Source organism: Alternaria arbusti (genome assembly GCF_024043155.1).
Source record: "Alternaria arbusti strain BMP 1465 chromosome Unknown scaffold_6, whole genome shotgun sequence".
Lineage (NCBI taxonomy): Eukaryota > Fungi > Ascomycota > Dothideomycetes > Pleosporales > Pleosporaceae > Alternaria > Alternaria arbusti.
Window position 1 is genome coordinate 1,551,917 of NW_026249946.1, and position 19,923 is coordinate 1,571,839.

The 19,923-nt window shown below is 52.8% G+C and overlaps 4 protein-coding genes across 4 annotated transcripts; 3 read left to right on the top strand and 1 right to left on the bottom strand.

The window, feature by feature from the left end:
* Positions 1 to 440: 440 nt before the first annotated feature.
* On the bottom strand, positions 441 to 1,666 carry J4E86_005747 (uncharacterized protein; the record flags this gene model as incomplete). Its single annotated transcript, XM_051446279.1, has 2 exons — positions 441 to 925; positions 985 to 1,666. 2 exons carry the CDS (start codon positions 1,664 to 1,666, stop codon positions 441 to 443), a joined length of 1,167 nt encoding a protein of 388 aa, XP_051303046.1.
* A 3,071-nt stretch (positions 1,667 to 4,737) lies between these two features.
* Positions 4,738 to 5,406, top strand: J4E86_005748 (uncharacterized protein; the record flags this gene model as incomplete). The annotated part of the gene is made up of 1 exon (XM_051446280.1): positions 4,738 to 5,406. One exon carries the CDS (start codon positions 4,738 to 4,740, stop codon positions 5,404 to 5,406), a length of 669 nt encoding a protein of 222 aa, XP_051303047.1.
* Positions 5,407 to 7,772: 2,366 nt separating this feature from the next.
* J4E86_005749 (uncharacterized protein) lies at positions 7,773 to 8,335 on the top strand (the record flags this gene model as incomplete). The annotated part of the gene is made up of 2 exons (XM_051446281.1): positions 7,773 to 7,787; positions 7,841 to 8,335. 2 exons carry the CDS (start codon positions 7,773 to 7,775, stop codon positions 8,333 to 8,335), a joined length of 510 nt encoding a protein of 169 aa, XP_051303048.1.
* Positions 8,336 to 9,752: 1,417 nt separating this feature from the next.
* J4E86_005750 (uncharacterized protein) lies at positions 9,753 to 15,814 on the top strand (the record flags this gene model as incomplete). Its single annotated transcript, XM_051446282.1, has 10 exons — positions 9,753 to 9,800; positions 9,850 to 9,937; positions 9,999 to 10,069; positions 10,130 to 10,362; positions 10,410 to 12,163; positions 12,851 to 13,124; positions 13,204 to 14,395; positions 14,442 to 14,786; positions 14,833 to 15,610; positions 15,669 to 15,814. The coding sequence occupies 10 exons, from the start codon at positions 9,753 to 9,755 to the stop codon at positions 15,812 to 15,814; spliced, it is 4,929 nt and encodes a 1,642-aa protein (XP_051303049.1).
* Positions 15,815 to 19,923: the final 4,109 nt, after the last annotated feature.

Consider the following 19,923-nt stretch of genomic DNA (forward strand, 5'->3'; position numbering starts at 1 on the left):
GCCCGACGGTACCATTGATGCCAATGGTTTCCAAGCTTGTGTTTATCCTCGCAAGCCGTGTTATCGGCTTTGCAATCAGGCGTTGTTGTGCTATACAGTCTTGGCGATGGCTTGGGTACATTCAAAGTGGGAGCGTTGAACTTTGGTTGACTACATCAGGAAGGTGGAAGGGGTCGTCGCCAAGTACCAAGTCTCGTCGTGAGCGGGGTGTTGTTGTTGCGCGCGGTAGTACGAGCCGAGCCTCGTCATCGTGCTGTAGCGACGGAATACCGTAACAACCTGTCATTGTTCAATTCGACTACGAGCCGTAAACAGTAAATCCGGTCCTCAACACAGTAGTGTATTTTCCGGCATTTTCCGCGTGAGAACCGTCGCGTTTCATCACCCGAAGTATGGCTTCCCGTGTTTAATCGTTCATCGGGCCGTCGGAGCTAAGAAAGTTACTTCAGAGCCTGCTTATCCATGTGCTCAATGTGAGATTGAAGCACCGCTGAGCCTATGTCTGAATAGATAGTCTTCAGCTTTGATCGGAGATGAAAGGCGCCAAAACACTTCTTGTGCAGAGTCAGACCGCCATTGTTTTTGAAAGTCTCCGCCGTAACGTTTGCAGGATCCCAACTAGACCGCCGGATATGTGCTGCCATACCTGTATAGTCATGTGATTCGAAAGTCAAAATCTGAGCAGAGTGCGCGAGATCGTAAAGCTTCTGGATGCTGAAGGGAGTTTCGGAAGCTCTCCGTCGTGCTGGATAGAGATCATTCTCCAAGAGGAAAGAGATAAAGGAGCCCAAAACCATGGCTCGACACTTGGGCTCCCATGATTCATCGACTTGACAGACATACACGTGTATGATATCGTCTAGAATGTCGTAGAGAACATCCAGCATAGCCGAAAGTGTAGCCTCCCTGATTTGCAACATGCGCTCTTGAAGGCTGGTCAGCATATCTGCACGATTGTTTCGATTGGGATTGAGATTCTCATACCCAGAAGCCCTGGAGGCATATACTTTGGAAGCTTTTGGCCATCGTCCATGATAGCATTCCCGTCGTCATCTAGCCCGATCTTCTTCACTGTAAACCGGGTAAGACGCTGGAAGCTGTCCTTGTAGCCAAAAGTCCAGGCAACATAGAACCAGCCGGGATCGCATCGTTCTCCGGAGTCCGTATCGGGATAGTGGCATTGCGCCCATCCGTAGAGATCCAGGAACGGCCGAACAAGCTTGACAATGTCGTATCTGGCGCACACGACAGCGAGCTCGAGTAGGGCATCGATTGTAAGGCCGTCTTTCCGTGGTATTTCGTGGAAGCGTAGATGAGCAATCCGAAGTGCAATGTACAATGCATCTACTTCGTCATCGCGGAGCGGCACCTCAATGGCGCCGTTTTCTTTCCGGTGTCGCTCGAACATTGCTTTCCATACCGGGCTCGCCAAGGTCATGGCTGTCGAAGATACCTGGACCGGCTGAAGGCCAGCTGAATCGGTGCCGACCAATAGGGTGGCGTCGCCGCTATCGTCGAGAACAATAGTCGGCTGCAACTCCGACATATCGACATGTCTGTCTTCCACCGATGCAGCTACATCTTCCGGCGTGTCGACCGTGCACTGCACTGCAGGTGTTGTTCTCTCAGGGGTAGGACGCGCTCGGGAAAGGAAGCTAGACCACATGATCCAGCCTCGCGCTTGCTGAGACGAATGATGATGTCCTGCGGTGGCCAAGGTGACGTCGCCAATTGTGTAATTCCGGTTGGAGTGTGAGTGTGTGGCAAGCTGGCTACGCGTGCAATGATGTGCACGCGTCCCGAGGTCGGTGCACCGTAGACGCGTCGGTGATCGCGAGGCTAAAGGACGCTAGTGAGAAGAGGTTTCAGATGTTCGTTTTTTCAGCGCAAACAAAGACAGAACAGCCCTTCGACAGCTACCCCAGCAAGCTTCCAATTTTACTTTCGCGCGGTGCCGCCAGCCGCCACACTTCGATTGAGGCGATGCGGGTCAATGCCACCCTTGGAGAGGTCAGCCTCGCCGAGTCGTAGCCGACGCCTGATGCTTCCACAACAGGGCTCGCCCCGTACGATCCCAGATGGACGGATTGTACACCCTGTGTATTCGTGCGATCCAGCCTCGCCGACATGTGACGACAATGCTACAGCACAGCGCCTCATAGCTTCCAACCATGGGGAACCCGCGAAATCATGCCGAACGTCGACTTTGGCACGATCATTCGCGGCACGACCCAATCTCCGGAGTAGTATATCCACAATAATTATACTTCGATGACCGTTCGACCCTTCAGTCATCTGCCAGCAATGCGGTTTGAGCAGAGCTCTGTGGACGGCGATCTCCGTGGCCATTAAGCTTTGATACAACAGAACGTCAAGCGGGTGCAGCAGGTTGCAGCATGCATGTCTGCGTGCTTGCTTCCCACACCGCGCAGCTACAAGTAACACAACGACAGATTCTGGCGAGGTGCAAAGTGGTGTTTATTGATCAAAGTCACCACGGCCTTCATTAACGAATCAACGGATGAGCACACCAGGGTCTCGATCCCTATCATATCCTACCCGTGCCCCGGGTCGCCCAGAGCGAACGACATGTGACCAAGCCACTGACTCCATATGAAGCTGGTCGTGCGCCAGATGTGGCCTGTCTCGGCTGTAAGAATCGATGTGCATCACCCTTTCGCTCAAAAGATTAACACTAGATGACTCGATCTGGGACCACTGCACGCGTAATGCGCATTCGCCGACGTACGTTGCGGTCAAATCCGATGCCATGTCGAACGACTGTCTATGCATATGAAAGCTCGACTCGGTGTTGCACACGTTCTCTTCCCATACCACCATGGAAGGGCAGGCAGGCCTTACACGTCTAGTGCCCTTTTGGCACCACATGGCTACTTACGGTCATGGGTGCAGTCTGAGAGAGATTCGTCATCGCGTTGGCAAAATCCAGACGAGCAGGAGGACCACTTGTCATCTGATACCTACGCCTCAGGCCCAAGGCATCCAAACACCGCATTTACCCGTTGTATCGAATCAGAAAACCTCATACCGGCCAAATATCACTCTCCATAGATGAGGATGGATCGCGGAAGATACAGGTCGTTTTCTAGACTGCCGATCCAGATTGCGTCACAACTGCATATCCGATAGAGTTCTACTCTGGGTCGATCCAATGCAAGTACGCGGTTACACAGTGTTTACAAAGACTAAAGCAGGTGTTGAAGTGACTGCGTCTCGAACACGATGCAAAGCATGTTGCATCCAGAGGCGGATGAACCGGAACGAGTCAGCGTCTTGGGCTTCATCGGGGTCATTAGCAAGGACCTCATGGCCGTGCACGATGATCTCCTCATGTTTAGAATGCTCGAAGCGAAACTTTATCACAGCATCATCGAATCACGACAGGTTTCAAGCGTTCGAGGTCCAAGATACACGTAACGTCTATTCCACGCTGCTGCGATTTCTTCACAGCTGACGAATGAGATGAGTACCATTGTCTCCCGACGAGCGGTAGACAAGATCCGGTTCAGCTACACAAATCTACGGGCTAACCGGTGGCTTAGCTTCCGCTTTGGCCTGTCCGGCTTGTCGGGTCTCATACCTCACGGTGATCATAGCTGCATGTTAGCGCAGCAACACCACTGTTGATACGATGGACACGAGTGGTACCCAATCGGCACAGGCACATGGCATGTTACCATGCCGGTAGCCTAGCGAGTATGATCAGCGCATCACACCGCCCAGTAACAGTTGAACCGACACATCGGACACATTCTACGCCACAAAAAGCTTCCATGACTGAGCCCGTAGCGTCCGTGTGGTCAAGCATGCACTCGATTGCATTGGTCGCAACTCATGTCACCGGAGATGGCGACAGCCCGCTTTCGTCCAGTACCGTCCCCATCACCTGTCAATGCAACTCGCAGAACCTGCAAGCATCAACTAGTTGATGTCTTTCGATCATGTTCAACGACCAGCAAGAATGTCAATCTCAACGTCATAGGAGCACATACCGGGAGCGCCCTATCACAGAAGCCGACATGCAAGGACGTTGAGCTAACCGCAAACCAGTGAGCGTGGGAGCCCTGACTACTAGACGTTCGGTACCAGTCTATGGCTTCAGCTTCTGAATCCACTTTCAAACCCCCACCGATTGTCGAGTGCGTCTCTAGATCTCATTGTCTCGGCATCGGCAAGAAAATCTACGTCCCAAATCGGGTTTGCGCGGACTGTCTTCAACGACACGATCCACAACAATTGCGAGTTTGGGCTGACGCCAACACTATTGCCTCGCAACTCATCAACGAAGAAACTGCGCGCAAGCACATTCTGAAACGCAACATCGAAGCTCGAGGTCGCTATCTCTGCGCTTTTGAGGATCCGGATTTTCAGCACTGCAGGTGGCGACTACATGACCTGAACCTCCGCGGCACTCGCCTGGACTGCCCTTCTGTCCGCAAGAAAGGTACTGCGTGTACCAGGTGTTGGAGAAGGCGTTTGCGGAAGATCAGAATCGCCCAGTTCTTCACGCCGACGGGCCTATGCCATGAAGAAGCAGACAAACTGGTGACAAGGTCGGCAGGTTCGGAGGAGGGCAGTGAGGAGTCGGATGATGACGTGGAAGGCTACAACACAATAACGAGTTGAAGCCATACCAGGACCTGACCTGGTAAGTCGCTCTGCTAGGTTGTAGGCCACGCTAACAGATAAGGTGTACCACTGTACGATCTGCTTGTCATGCTAGCACCGCCGCCGAAGCCACACTGTGCATTCGGTACTGCTTGTGGCTCACGTCCAGGAGGACAAGAACAAGGAACAAATATATGTTCATGGTGCAAGAACATGAGCTTCGACGCACTGTACAAGCAGGCCGAAGCGCATCCAGACAAGCCGTTGCTGAGGTACCGCATCGATGTCTACAGGCACCAGCTTGAGCGCGACAGCTCCGAACGCATCAGAAAAGGCTGGACGTATCTGTGCGCCTGCAAAGATCCAGAATTCCGCTTCTCAGCATGGCGCAACGACTTCAACCCCCAAGACTCCCGCCTCTGCGGCACAGTTCGGCATCGCGGACAGCTGTGTGCACGATGCTACCGCAAAGCACGAGAGCAAGCCTGCCCTTGGCTTTCGGAATTCGATGGCGACCGAGTGGGGTTTCCGTGTGTCTTCGAGGACCCACGGCTAAGACGGCCCGTCGACAGCAACTGGAAGATTGGACCGCGGAATCAGCAGGGTGAGGCGGACCCAAGCTGGGAAAAGGATCCAAGGAGAGATGGACGCTGCGACAGGACGAGGTTTAGAAATCAGCTTTGCCAGAAGTGTTTCAATCGTATGTGCGAGATTCGAGGGTTTGGCCGGTACTTCGATACGGAGTGGGGCATACTGCGCCGAAACTATGGGGTGTGATCGCAGCGCTATCGACGAACCGATCTGAGTCAATCATCTCGTCGAGTACCCTCAATCCGTTTTCCGTACACCTCAGATGAGGTTCGATCACAGCCCTGGGTCGGCACACGAGCTTATCACTGGCGAACGACAGTGAGTTCTCCGAACATGCGACAGTACCACACCTACGGCTACTGCTTCTGGTGCTTACCTTTGGCACGGAATTAGAGGTAGGCCGCCCTTACAGCTATATCGTATTCACAGCGCGGTTGATAAGACGACACGACTGGGGCTTAAATCACATTCCTCCGCATCGGAAAGCCAAACATCAACACCAACACACAAGAAACGGCACATTGCAAGGGAGCCGCAAGCCATTTCACTTACTGGATGCTACAATCGCGTCGCAAAACAAGCACATCGAGACAAAGAAGTTCAAGTCTCCGCGGGATATACCAACGCGAAAATGGACCTAAAAGGCACGTTATCTCCGCTGGTAGCAGCGCTCAGAAGCAGGCGCACAGGAGTAAAGTAGCGGCTGAGCCGGGCTTTGCAGTAGCATGCCTCACAACTCTTCTTAACGGCCTTTTCTCAATGTTTCAGTAACCACCATTGTCGCAAGAGGGAACTAGCAACTGATCGACTATCGCTGTTCATACTTCTGGTCTGGAGGCTTTCAGGCCAACTCTATTGCTAATCGATATGAACAAAGTGCGTCGGGATGCAGGAAAAGGACGCCTGTATGGTTCTGGCTGGCTGTATATACCGTGACAGTGATGGTTTTGTGCTGTCTTTTCTTTGAGAGTGTATTGGTATAGGAATTGGTCGGATTGCTGGGAGTCGCTCGCGTATGGATTCATGGATTCAACTCGAACCGCGGTACCCGTGGACCCTCTACGAAGCTACCACCTTTGCTAGGAAAAATACTACCTATTTCCCCACATATCATTTTATCTCTTCTTCCTAATGAGATTCGTTTGCAGGTGTTCGCCGACACACCATCGCACAGACTATGCCCACAACCTTGACTCCCGCAGAAAAGTCCTGCATCTTTACTCTCTCCGCTCTATTCCTAGATATCAACCTTGCTGATGGAACACTCGATGACATCGCGCGGGCGTTAACAAGACTTCCTCTCGAGATTGCCGAAATTGAGATGGTGTTTTGGGACGACGTGTTCCCGACGCTGATTTGGAACCTACTCAGATTTCACGGACAACAGCATGCATTTGACGGAGACGTAGTCTGTGGGAGAATCGAAGTCGCACGATCTGGGCCTCCGAAATCGTCTATTAGCACATGTGCAAAGAAGCTCCTCTTTGGATGGTTGGTGTGGCGCGACTGGATGCGTGTCAAGCGGAGGTTGGTCCAGACTCAAAAGCTGTCTCGATGCTGACTGACCTCTTGAACAGGTATCTTGCGGAGAAGAGAAAGCAGCGTAGGCGTGAATTGGAGAGGCAGTTCGACGCGACAAAGATTGGTAGACTCATCAGGCGAGTTGACTTTCTCCGAACGGTCTCCTCAAGCGGTCCCGATTGGACCACATGCTCATCGGGTCTCATGAGCTGTCGCTCTTCCGGAGTTGGGTTTTCAGTTATCATGTTGTGTTCGGCTGTCCTTAGAGCGGGTGGGTGGGCTGTCTGGTGGGCTGCAACTGGACCTTTGGTGACGGCTTGTCGACTACCTAGAAGTCCGAACTTCCTGAGTTGACCATGTTTAAGTTTGCGCTGCCGTATGTCGAGGCGGTAGTAACCATCGCATTTGCCAGCTAGTGTATGGAGACCTAGTTGTGCGCGATAGACTAGGAGGAGGTGTGGTAATGGAGCAAGATGGTCTTGCGTAGGGGTCATAGTGTTGGAGTCGGTGCGTGCCATCAGTGACTCCCGCAACTATGGTGTGTGATCGTGGAGGTACTATCGACGACGCAACCTCAGCAGATCACTTCATCGGGTACCATCATCACGTTTCTTGCACACCTTCGACGCAGACGTCGCCACGCTTTCGGTAGATGGTGATCTTTGTCAACAGTCAGCTCTATGTGTTGATTCATACCCACGAGACACTCACTCCGGCCTGGCCTCTTCTCGACAACCTGAACTTTTACTCATCGTACAGCAGCCACAGTCAATGTTCCGATCAAGTCATCGATGACTGAGCCGCAAGTACAAAAGCTGGCGGAGTAGACAGCCGACAAAAGTTACACCACATACCACAAATCCATCTCCCTCACGTCCTTGGTCCCGAAAGCAGCGCGAGTCCTCGAAGACGGAAGACTTCTCACGCCCGTTGCACAAGCATCTATCGTATGATGTCGACAAGTACAAAGCCAAAATGCTCGATCGGCGGCGATGACTTCGGAATCTGCGTACAAAGGAATTCAGAGCAAGATGGCGACGAGCTATGTTCCTACTGCAAAGACACACATCCGATAATCATGTATTGGAACCTCGAACAGATCGCCTTGCACCCTCCAGAGTTGATATCAAAGTCGATGTTGGAGTCGATAAATGAGGAGTCGCGGGAGAAAATATATCTCAATATGTACAAAGACCAGCTCGAACGAGTGCCACCCGGTAAACATCTTTGTGTCTTCCGGCAGAAACGCTTCAGGGCCGACAAGAAAGGCAACGAATGGGTGGATTCTATTAAGGATCTCAGGAGTTACAGGAACGAAGACAGGTCGCATGAGAACAATGACCTGGTGCTTGTTGACTACGTCATATGTGATCCCGTGGACGGCGAAGCGGAACTCTGCGCCAAATGCTTGTCTGATTTGCAAGGCCAAAATCCCGTTAAAGAGATGTTTTCGGAAGATGGCAAACACTTGCTTCCAAAGTTCATTGGCGAAGGCGAGAAGGAGCCTGCGTTGGAGGATAAAGGTGCTGCCACGGAGGAGGCGACACTGAGGACAGAGGAAGGCGGATCCAAGAATAAGTTGGGTGAGCGGTGACTTGTGCCTGTGTCATCCTCATCCACATGTTCCGTGATCATAGATGTAGCATGACAATGAACCCAGCCAATGTCTTTAGGATGTGCTCTACAGTGAAGAACCAGGAACCGCAGTCTTCGTTTCGAATTATGGTTTGTCGATGTCTTGTACGTACAACGATGATGGCCCTGTGCGAAAGAGTGATGAGGTATGTAAGGAAGGGAAGGAAGTGGTGTTTGGTAAGGGTCACCTCCAGAAAAGATCATGTTCACGGCGACCCTTTACGTCTGTGCGAGGCGCAATGCCACCGCGATGTATGACTGTACTTCCAAGTAGTCATAAGTCCCAGTCATACTAGACATCATGTTTGTAGTGACAAAACTCGCTCCGGTTCTGCTTTCGATCAACACCAGAACTTTTACCTTCGGGAGATATCCCTCTCTCTCTCTCCCCTAAGGGCCTCTATAACAAAGCCTCTCAAACTTTCTTCTATTCGCCCCCGACAAGTCAACGCCCGGATCGTTAGCGAAGCTGCAGCCATCACGAAGCCTAGTCCAGACCACCCACACTCACGAAACATGGCAAACAACCCATCGGAATCGTGCCCGTTGTATGGAAAAAGAATTGGATGTCGCGCAGATACCTCTGGTGAAGGGCTGTGCGGATCTTGTCTCTGGACCCATTCTGCTCTCATACGTCCGTGGAGAGACATACACACAGAGGCCGACGAGTTTTTCAAGTGGACCGACGCAGACAACGAGAAGCCCCGCACGTGCGTGATCCGTCGGAAGCGTTACACGGATGACAGATATGGCGAGATGGTGGCAGACGTGGTCGAAGCCTGGAAGAGAATGAAAGGCTCAGAGGTCCCTGGTGTATTCCGGTGCACAAAGCCCGCGGCAGAGGATGACATCGTCTGTGATGACTGTTGGAACTTCATGAAGGCATGCGGGCGCCAGGGTTGGTTTAATGAGGATCGCGCGGTCAATGAGAACAAAGTTCGGAAAAGTTGCGGATGCCACAAATGACTGAAGCGGCGAGTGTCAAAAACCGAGCTGCACACTGTATCTACAGATGTAGCGAATGTACAAGGTTTGATCAACTCTAAACGGGGTCCTGTAGTCTAATGTACAAAAGAGTCTCGCAATGACGTGTATGAGTTGAAAAAAGTGTGGAGTTTGGTAAGACTTGCTTCTAGAAGGAATGATGTTCGCGCGCCTTCCCCCATTGAGCCGCTAATGCCGGAGAGGAGGGGCATTACGCCGCCTTCGGCCCTCAATAAATTGCGAACACAAGACTCATACCAGACCCCGATATCTCCGCGTACCCTTACGACTGCCCATACTGTGACTCACAGTTGTTTCATCTATAAGGAAGTCAGCTTCTGGCTTTGTGCTTTTGTCACACACTCCAACTTTTCGACTCGGTATTCAGCAACATGGACGGCATTAAGAAGACGTTTGCGCAATGCAAGAAGGAGGGCAGGGTATGATCTGGCATAAGCAGATGAGACGTCCAGGCTGACATGTGTGTAGTCTGCCCTCGTCACCTACGTGACTGCAGGTTTCCCCACGGCAGAGGAGACGCCAGACATCATGATGGCCATGGAGGCCGGAGGTGCTGGTACGTGGGACGAGCAATTGCTACGCCGAACGAAACGACGACAGCTAATTGACACGCTCAGACATTATTGAACTCGGCATGCCCTTCACCGATCCCATTGCCGACGGCCCAGCAATTCAGACCGCCAACACTGTACGTTGACTTACTCGCCACCATCCCTCCGAAACTCTTCCTGACACCATGTGTCTATAGCAAGCCCTCAAGAACGGCGTCACAATTGGCCATGTCCTCCAGATGATCCGCGACGCGAGGAAGCGGGGTCTGAAGGCACCAGTCCTCCTCATGGGATACTACAACCCGCTGCTCAGCTACGGCGAGGAGAAGATGCTGCAGGATGCGAAGGAGGCCGGAGCCAACGGCTTCATCATGGTCGACCTGCCACCGGAGGAGGCTCTGCGCTTCAGGAACTTCTGCCGTAGCTACGGGTAAGCACACCATTCAGACGAGCTTGGGACGAATGCTAACAAGGCAGTCTTTCCTACGTTCCCCTCATCGCACCCGCTACCTCGGAGCACCGCATGCGCGTCCTATGCAAAATCGCCGATTCCTTCATCTACGTCGTATCGCGTATGGGCGTCACCGGCGCCAGCGGAACAATGAACGCTGCCCTTCCCCAACTCCTCGAGCGCGTCCACAAATACTCTGGCAATGTTCCGGCGGCTGTCGGTTTCGGTGTCAGCACACGCGACCACTACTTGAGCGTAGGCAAGATCGCTGAGGGTGTCGTTATCGGTTCCCAGATCATCAACACATTGATCAAGGCTCCAGCAGGAGAGGGCGCAAAGGCAGTTGAGAAGTACTGCGACGAGATCTGCGGCAAGAGCACCCGCGAGACAACTCGCGAGGTTGGCATTGTTGAGACATTGAACGAGGCCAAGGAGCCCACCGGCGTCCACGTCGACAAGGTCATCACAGATGCCGACACACCAGACGGCCCCGGTCTCGCCGACCAACTGGAGATGCTCAACACTGACGAGACGGACGGCGCGAATGGAACCAACCAGCAGAACGGATTTGACGAGAAGCACAAGTTCCCCGCACGATTCGGCGAGTTCGGCGGGCAATATGTGCCTGAATCTCTCATGGATTGTCTTTCTGAGCTCGAGGAAGGTTTCAACACAGCGATCGAAGACCCCAAGTTCTGGGAAGAATACCGATCCTACTACGACTGGATGGGCAGACCAGGACATTTGCATCTTGCCGAGCGCCTTACTGAGCACGCTGGAGGTGCTAACATCTGGTTGAAGAGAGAGGATTTGAACCATACCGGAAGTCACAAGATCAACAACGCTCTCGGACAGGTACTCATCGCCAGGAGACTGGGAAAGACTGAGATTATTGCCGAGACTGGAGCTGGCCAGCACGGTGTTGCGACAGCCACCGTCTGCGCCAAGTTCAACATGAAGTGCACCATCTACATGGGTGCCGAGGATGTCAGGCGTCAGGCCCTGAACGTCTTCCGCATCAAGTTGCTTGGTGCGCAGGTCGTTGCTGTCGAGGCTGGTGCGCAGACCCTCCGTGATGCCGTCAACGAGGCCATGCGCGCTTGGGTCGTCCACCTCGACACAACCCACTACATCATCGGATCCGCCATCGGTCCTCACCCCTTCCCCACGATTGTCCGTACTTTCCAGTCGATCATCGGAAACGAGACCAAGGAGCAGATGCAGGCCAAGCGTGGCAAGCTTCCCGATGCTGTAGTCGCCTGCGTTGGTGGTGGCAGCAATGCCGCGGGCATGTTCTACCCCTTCTCCAAGGACATGTCTGTTAAGCTTCTCGGCATTGAGGCTGGTGGTGACGGTATCGACACAGACCGCCACAGTGCAACACTCTCCGCTGGAACCAAGGGCGTGCTTCACGGCGTGCGTACCTACGTTATCCAGAACCAGCACGGACAGATCAGCGAGACTCACTCGGTCTCTGCTGGTCTCGACTACCCCGGTGTTGGCCCAGAGCTTTCCAGCTGGAAGGACAGCGACCGCGCCAAGTTCATTGCCTGCACCGATGCCGAGGCGTTCATCGGCTTCCGTCTGATGTCCCAGCTTGAGGGTATCATCCCCGCGCTGGAGACTTCCCACGCCGTCTTCGGCGCCATTGAATTGGCCAAGACGATGAACAAGGACCAGGACATTGTCATCTGTGTGTCTGGACGTGGTGACAAGGACGTGCAGAGTGTTGCGGAGGAGCTGCCCAAGCTAGGACCCAAGATTGGCTGGGACCTGAGGTGTAAGTCTGACAGTATCCAAGATGACTGAACATTGCTAACATTCTACAGTTTAAACGATGATGTTATTCACGCAAATGATTGTATATAGCCCAAAAGTGAATAAAAGTTCAAGCAATGTTCGCTACACGCATTTTCAACATGATTCTCCAACTGTCTTTGTCAAAGTGAGGCTCAACAGACGATCTACCAGACATCACACGTTTTGAAGCGTGATTGGCGCAGAGGATCGCGGGCGAGCTATGCGCAACGATGATGCAGGTCGAGTGGTTTCGGCATGGGTGCGATGCAGGCAATGACTAGCCGCGGCCAGAAGCGGGCCATCGCGAGGACATGCAAAGGTTCCACTGAAGTCGACTGAAGACGAGACGGAAGCTGCTTCCCATGGACGTGGGGTTTAGGCGCGTGACGGTCCACGAAGACGCTACCTGTCGCGTATCCCGAGACAGTGTATGGGCGTGGGAGGTGTGGGTGCGGGAGCGCGGCGGAGGGCCAATGGCCGGCCCATGTGTTCCGGCGCGGCCCTGGTGTGCGGTGACGAAAGCGCATCCACATCTTCAGGCCAGCGCCGAGAAAGGTTCCGCGCCAATCCCACACATCTCAATGCCGCATTTCCACGTGCTGCACGCCACCTGACCGCCTGCGACTACGCCCTCTAGCCTGCCTGTCGTAGCGTCTTCTCGCTGAAGACTGCCTAAAACTGCTCCTCCACAACCCGCAAGCCTCCACCCTGGACGCCTTGAGCTCTTACCGTGACGCTGCGCCCATCCAAGCCTTTGAGCTTCAACCACTCGACCCTACCCCAAAAGAGACACGGCGGGAGACCAAGAGGGAACAAAAGCGACGGGAGAAGCTCGAGCAGCTTCGCGAGGCCGACGAGATGAAGTTCTCCCACAGCCTGCAGTTCAATGCAGTGCCGGACTGGAGCAACCACTACATTGCCTACAGCAACCTCAAGAAGCAGTACGTGGCGCGTCCCGGCGGGAATGAGGAAGTATTAGTAAGATCGAGAGCTGACAGACTGTGTGTACAGAATATACAGCCTTGAGACGCAGCTCAACCAGAAGCAGGCGCATACCGATGCCGAATCCTCACCACTCCTCAACGGGGATGCCGACGATCCTGACAAGGTCTTCACGAATACCCTCGACACGGAACTAGAGCGCGTCACGTCTTTCTACAAGCTCAAGGAGAATGAGATCTTCGAGGAGATGGAGGCCCTGCTCAAGGACGAGGAGTTGTTCGAGTACCACCAGGAAGAGTACAATGAGGAGAACGAGAATGCGCCACCAGGGAAGAAGATGCGCAGCGGAAGTGTTTTCAAGGCCATCGGCTTCAACCGACCGCGGGCCATGAGCGGTGCGAGCGGGCGATCAACAGACCACGGCGCAGAGGCAGATGGAGACGAGGACGATTCGGACGAAGACGTCGACGAGACCGTACAGCTGCGTAAGAAGAGCCCAGACGGTCAACGGCGACGCAGACGGACGACCGACGAAGACATGGCAGCCTCGCACGTATCTTCAAGACGGAAGACGAGCGTCGCATTCGAGGACTACAACGACATGGCTTTCTCAGCGCTGTACGACGAAGGCGTGTCGCTCAAGAAGCGGGCCGTCAGTGTCTACGTTCTGCTGTGCGAGCTGCGATCCTTCATCCAGCTGAACAAGACGGGTTTCGAAAAAGTGCTGAAGAAGTACGACAAGATCATGGACCGCAAACTCAAAAAGACATACCTGAACAAATACGTCTACCCGGCATATCCCTTCCAGCAAAGCACCATGGACACGCTCACGCGGAACCTCGAGCGCATGGAAGAAGCGTACGCGCAGATCGGCACAAAGGGCGACATCGTAGAGGCGAAGCGCGAGCTGAGACTACATCTGCGAGAACACGTTGTGTGGGAGAGAAACACAGTTTGGCGAGAGATGATTGGAATCGAACGGAAAGCGCAAGCGGCCAATATCGGTATCAGCCATACACTGCTCGGACGCGACACAACGGGCGGCAAGATTAGACGGCAGGGAGACGAGGTCGAATCAGACATGAAGGAGGTGGATACGCCGATTGGTAGATACAGGTGCCCGCAATGGCTCGTCAGCAGGACCTTTTGGATTCTGCTTGCTTGTATAGCGGTCTTCGTTGTGCTGCTAGTGGTGCCCATTATGGAGGCGCCTGAGCAGCAGAACTGTCTGGCCATGGTGATCTTTGTCAGTTTACTATGGGCCACCGAGGTATGCAGAGTATTTGAAATGTCCAGTTCTATGCTAATTACCACAGGCTATACCGCTCTTCGTCACATCGCTCTTGGTACCTTTCCTCGCAGTAACACTGAACGTAGTCCGAAGCGATGTGGAGCCTCACCGCAGATTGGAATCAAAGGCAGCCGCGTCTTACGTCTTTTCTGCCATGTGGACGCCAGTTATCATGTTGCTATTGGGTGGTTTCACGATTGCAGCTGCGCTATCAAAGTACAACATCGCCAAGATGATGGCTACCTTTGTCCTCAGCAAGGCTGGAACGAAGCCAAGGACCGTCCTTGTAGTCAACATGTTCGTCGCCATGTTCGCCAGTATGTGGATCAGCAACGTTGCCGCACCCGTGCTATGCTTCTCCATCATCCAGGTACGTCACCACCTTTCCAGCCCTTCTAACAAAGCTAACATCACAGCCCATCCTCCGTAACCTCCCCGCCGATTCCGACATGACCAAAGCGCTGCTCATGGGCATCGCCCTCTCCTCCAACATCGGCGGCGCCGCATCCCCCATCGCCTCGCCCCAGAACCTAATCGCGCTGCAAAACATGCACCCAGAACCTTCCTGGGGCGTATGGTTCTTCGTCGCACTCCCCGTCTGCATCATCTCCATCTTGCTCATCTGGGTCTTCCTCCTCATCACCTTCCAACCCGGCCGCGGCACCAGCATCGTCCCCATCCGCCCCTTGAAGGACAAGTTCACCGGCGTGCAATGGTTCATTAGCGTCGTCACCCTCGTGACCATTGTCCTGTGGTGCGTGAGCCACCAGCTTGAATCCATCTTCGGCGACATGGGCGTCGTAGCCATCATCCCCATCGTCCTCTTCTTCGGCACCGGCATTCTAACTAAAGAGGACTTCAACAATTTCCTCTGGACCATCATTATCCTCGCCGCCGGTGGCCTCTCCCTCGGTAAAGCAGTCAATTCATCGGGGCTGCTGCATACCATCGCCGAGTCCATCACCGCCGGCGTCGAGGGCATGAGTCTCTACGGCGTTCTCGTCGTGTTCTGCGCACTCATTGGTGTGGTCGCTACGTTTATCAGTCATACCGTTGCGGCACTTATTGTGCTCCCGCTTGTGCAGCAGGTCGGGCAGCAGATGCCCGAGCCGCATCCTAATCTGCTGGTTATGGGCGCGGTGTTGATGGCTAGTGGGGCGATGGGGCTGCCGACTAGTGGGTTTCCTAATATGAGTAAGTCGTCTTCTCTTCTTTTTTCTGGAAATGGAATTCTGGTGCTAACAAAACGTAGCTGCGATTATGATGGAAGACCAACGTACCGGCCAACGCTACCTTGCCGTGAAGCACTTTTTGACGAGGGGTGTGCCGGCGAGTATTATTACTTTCTGTGTTATTATCACTGTTGGGTATGGGTTGATGCTTGCTGTTGGGTTCTAGGCAGATCGCGCGCATCGTCGCATTGTTGCATCGTTTTGGACTGTTTGTTGAGTAAGGAATCTATTTCCGCATCCTTACCGAGGGAGAGCGGTTTATCGAATCAAGATATCGCATTTCTTGACGGCTTTGCAATTGAGTTGTGAGCACTGACTTATCGGAAGATGCAATGACCATGCATTGTAGTCATACAATGTGTGACTGTTCATTGAGTAATTGTTGGTGTTTGCACCGTGCCCAGCACGGATGCCGTTTGTAACATACAGTATAGGAAAACGTCCCCTCGCCCCCTCCAACTCTGTAGATGACTGTTCGGAAATGACTGTTGTAAGGAAGTGAACGTGCCCTGCACGGGTATGATTTGGAAACATAAGAGAACCCATCGTCTCCTCCGTCCATTACATTGAGCTTCGATCCTCCGCCTATGAGGCTGTCAATACGAAATTACTTGTATTGCTTGCCCTCTTTGAATTAATCTCTCCTTCCGAGTAAAAGATCCTCATTCTCTAGATACTCTAGCTTCATAACTCCGTTGTCATGGAAAAGCTCCTTGAGTCCGGCGTCGTTGCTGTCCCTTACCGCACGTTCACACAAGTCGCACAACTTGAACTGAGGAGAGACACGGCTACAAGGATGATAGTGCTTTAGTGGGTATTGTGGTTCTGTTGCAATCCACTCTTCTCTTGCCTTCAACAATCCCTTGGTGAAAATACCACGAGAATCCGGATTTCGAGGATCAATGTATTGGAGCCAAGAGACATACATCTGCCGACCCACGCAAGGGAACTTGCCATCCTTATCGGGACCGTCATTGTCGGTTTGCAATTTCGTGATTTGCTTCTGGAGCGTGTCGTACAATTTCATCGCTTCTTTGGCTATGTTGCTGTTGTGCTGATCCCCAGGCGCCCACTTTTCTTTCCACGCATCCAGCGCTTCCTGGAGACTTGAAGGCAGAGTCCTCTCGCAATATTCACAGGCATCGGGCTTGTCGCCGTGACGAATGTTTCCGACGAACTGAGGACAGATTCCTGCCCTTTTGAAGACGCAAGGCTCTGGTACTCGTGGGGGTGCCATCGCTCCCGGATTGATCGACATTGTTCCTTATTGTGGACTGAGGTCTTTGGGTGGACGGATGAAGTCTGTCGGTTTGGTATATTCGATTGCAGACTGGAGATAGAAGATGTGTATTGAGTACTTTGATGTCTATTCTCTGCCATTGTCTCCAACGCTCTTTATACTCGCCATACTCCCGTTCAGTCACAGAGTATGACTTCGTGGGTGTGAGTAGATTCATGGCTTTCTAAGGTATCGGACTTCTAGAGGGTCTGATCTCGGTGACGCGTGGAGAAGGGGTGACTTATCTTCATCAAGTCAATGTTGGAGGCAGACTCATGGGGCATATTGATGAGTTGACGGTTCAGCTCGGGGCGTGCGAGGGCATGAGGGCTGTCAAGTCAGATTTCTTGTTACGCGTGAGCGGCTCATGCTATGAGTGGAAAGAGAAGACCCAGCATAGTCGATGAGTACGGTCTGAATCACCTTTATAGACGCGTTATCGACGTGGGAGAGCGCTTGGAGAGCATCAGATTTACCAGTGTCGTGACTGCCCAGGTCCACGGGTGGGTCTGCCGACACTGCGTCAACAGCTGCTAATCCTTCTTAGCGCGAGCCCGGCATCAATGCGCGTCGATCTGGGAGATGTACTCACAGTCTACAGACTCATTCTCGTCCTTCAAGTCCCCTTTTACCTTGCCTTCATCGCATCGTTTTGCTCACGAACCTCAACCCGGCACGGGAAGAAAATCTCCACACGTGGAAATCGGCAACACCCGAGCATCTCGAGTTCCATTGGCGCATCAAGCGGCTCAAGCCTACTAACACCATTTTGAGCATTGAGCATCTCAATAACTAATCCGAAAATTCCGTTTTGCAGTGTGGTGGTGACTAGTGGTGGTGGGGGCGAGAAATCAGCCTTGCGTACCTGGGTAGGCTACCTAGGTACCCAGTCATGATCCACAGATGTCAGCTCACATGCATTAGCGCCACTCAAGCCTTGGGGAACATCTCGCGTGGGGCCAATAGCCACGTCTTCATCCACTCAGCTCTACTTTTATCGTGGCGCAATATCAAACCATCGATAGCGGACAAGCCAGACGCTAGAGAACCGCTATGGCATTGGGTACCTGCTTCGCGGGTCAATGCAGTCAGTAAATCTTCAATCTCGTAGCAATGTCTAAGCCACGATTTCACTACCATTGTCCAGACCCATAACCATGCCGAAGAACACCTTTTCAAATCTCTACTCTTTCCTTTTCTTACTCTCTCCGTGGTAACAAACCAGACGCTATGGAGGAAATGGCCGGAACACCAACAGTGTGTAATAGCCCTGTATCGCAGCATAGCGACGTCAATGACGTAGCAACTCCTGCCGACAGGCCACCTTCCGTCCGGGATCTACGCATGTTCACCAGATTTCACGAAACGTCTTCAAGTCGTGCAAGCACGTCTGAGGACCAGTCTGATCAGCAGAATGAAGGTACAGGCCCTGACAGGCCCTTCAACCCAGCACACTTCTGGAACAGACCGAATGAGGCGCAGCTCTCCTCACCAAACAGAGAGAACAATTTGACGGCACTCTGGAAGACTGTGGGCACAATCTTCGGATTCTTTCTTACAGGTCAGTGTTGCTTGCCGCATACGAATAACCCTATTGACATCTTTCGAGCTCTCTTAGCTGCGCTAGGACATTACGTGCTCGTGAGGCAGCTTAACCAGAAGGCGGTGGACACGAGTCTTCTTACACAACGCCAGGTATCTGCAGTTTCCATATTGTTGAGCACGATCTTCAAAGCTGCACTGACAGCTAGCGTGGGCACATGCTTTGCGCAACACCTCTGGTACCTCCTACGCGGGCCGGCAATGTCGCTTTCGACAGTCGAGATGCTCTTCATTCTTCGTACGAACATATTTGCACTACTGAAGCCCCAAGGGTTATACAGGGCGCCTTTGTTGTGGCTCATGGCACTGTTAACCTGGGGCCTTGGTATCGCAACGATTTACCCTGCAGGAGCGCTGACCGTAGCCTTCGAGGCTCAATCAATCACCGAACTTCACAATATGTCTGTTATGAACCCACCTCTTCCGCCAAATCTGGACCTGGCGGGCGATGATAACTTTCCTACCTTAGCCGGTAAGGCAATATCCGGCGAACAAATGGCATCTGCTCCGGGAGAACCTTCAGGGCCCAATTTTCAGTCCTTTTCATATTTGTAAGCTCAACATCTCAACCATCTATTCGTACCTAATTTTGCAGTCAACCTGCGCCGCCGTTGATGTATGTCGCAAAAGCGATCAAGTTCAACAACCAAATCTTTTCTCTCCCGGGCCATCCAGGAGAGAACTCTACGTACAACCTGCAGTTCAGAGGGCCACGTTTCGAATGTACTACTTCACAGTATAACACTACTTTCGCCCTTGATTATATGCCTGGGAAGTGGGCCAAAGTACCTGTGTTCATATCGGCATGGAATCGAGAGCGCAAGGAGCACTCATTGAGACAACACAGAATTGCTAGCTACGGTGCGCAGCGTAACCCGAATGGCAGCCTGGTCTGGAATGCATACGGTGTGCGTAAAGAACAGGTTTGTAAAGCTAAGTCTGCCCTCTATAATGTCAGCGTCACCTTTCCGCGCGGCGTTCAAACAATTGATTACACCTTAAGCGATGTGAAACCAATCTCGAGTCAAGTCGACGTGCTCGGCGCAAGGGGTTCGTTACAGATCGAGCTTCCGCCAGAACCACGAGCACTTGAAGTTTGGTACCAGCGATTGGCCACGGCTATACCCATTTCCAACGAGTGGGCTATTTTAGATGCGCTGGGAACAATTGTGGAAGGGACGTGTACCCAAGAGATACCAATACCTATGGGGGAAAACGGTCTGCCAGCGTGCCCGCAGAGGAAGAGCTCATCAGGCGCTACCACATCTTATGATTGCGGGCGCTGGCAAACTTTTTCGGTCAGTAATCGTAACAAGACAAATTGGTATTATTACATCCACTAAATACGCAGGGCAACGAAGATCAAGGAAAATATACTTAACGGTACCGTCTTC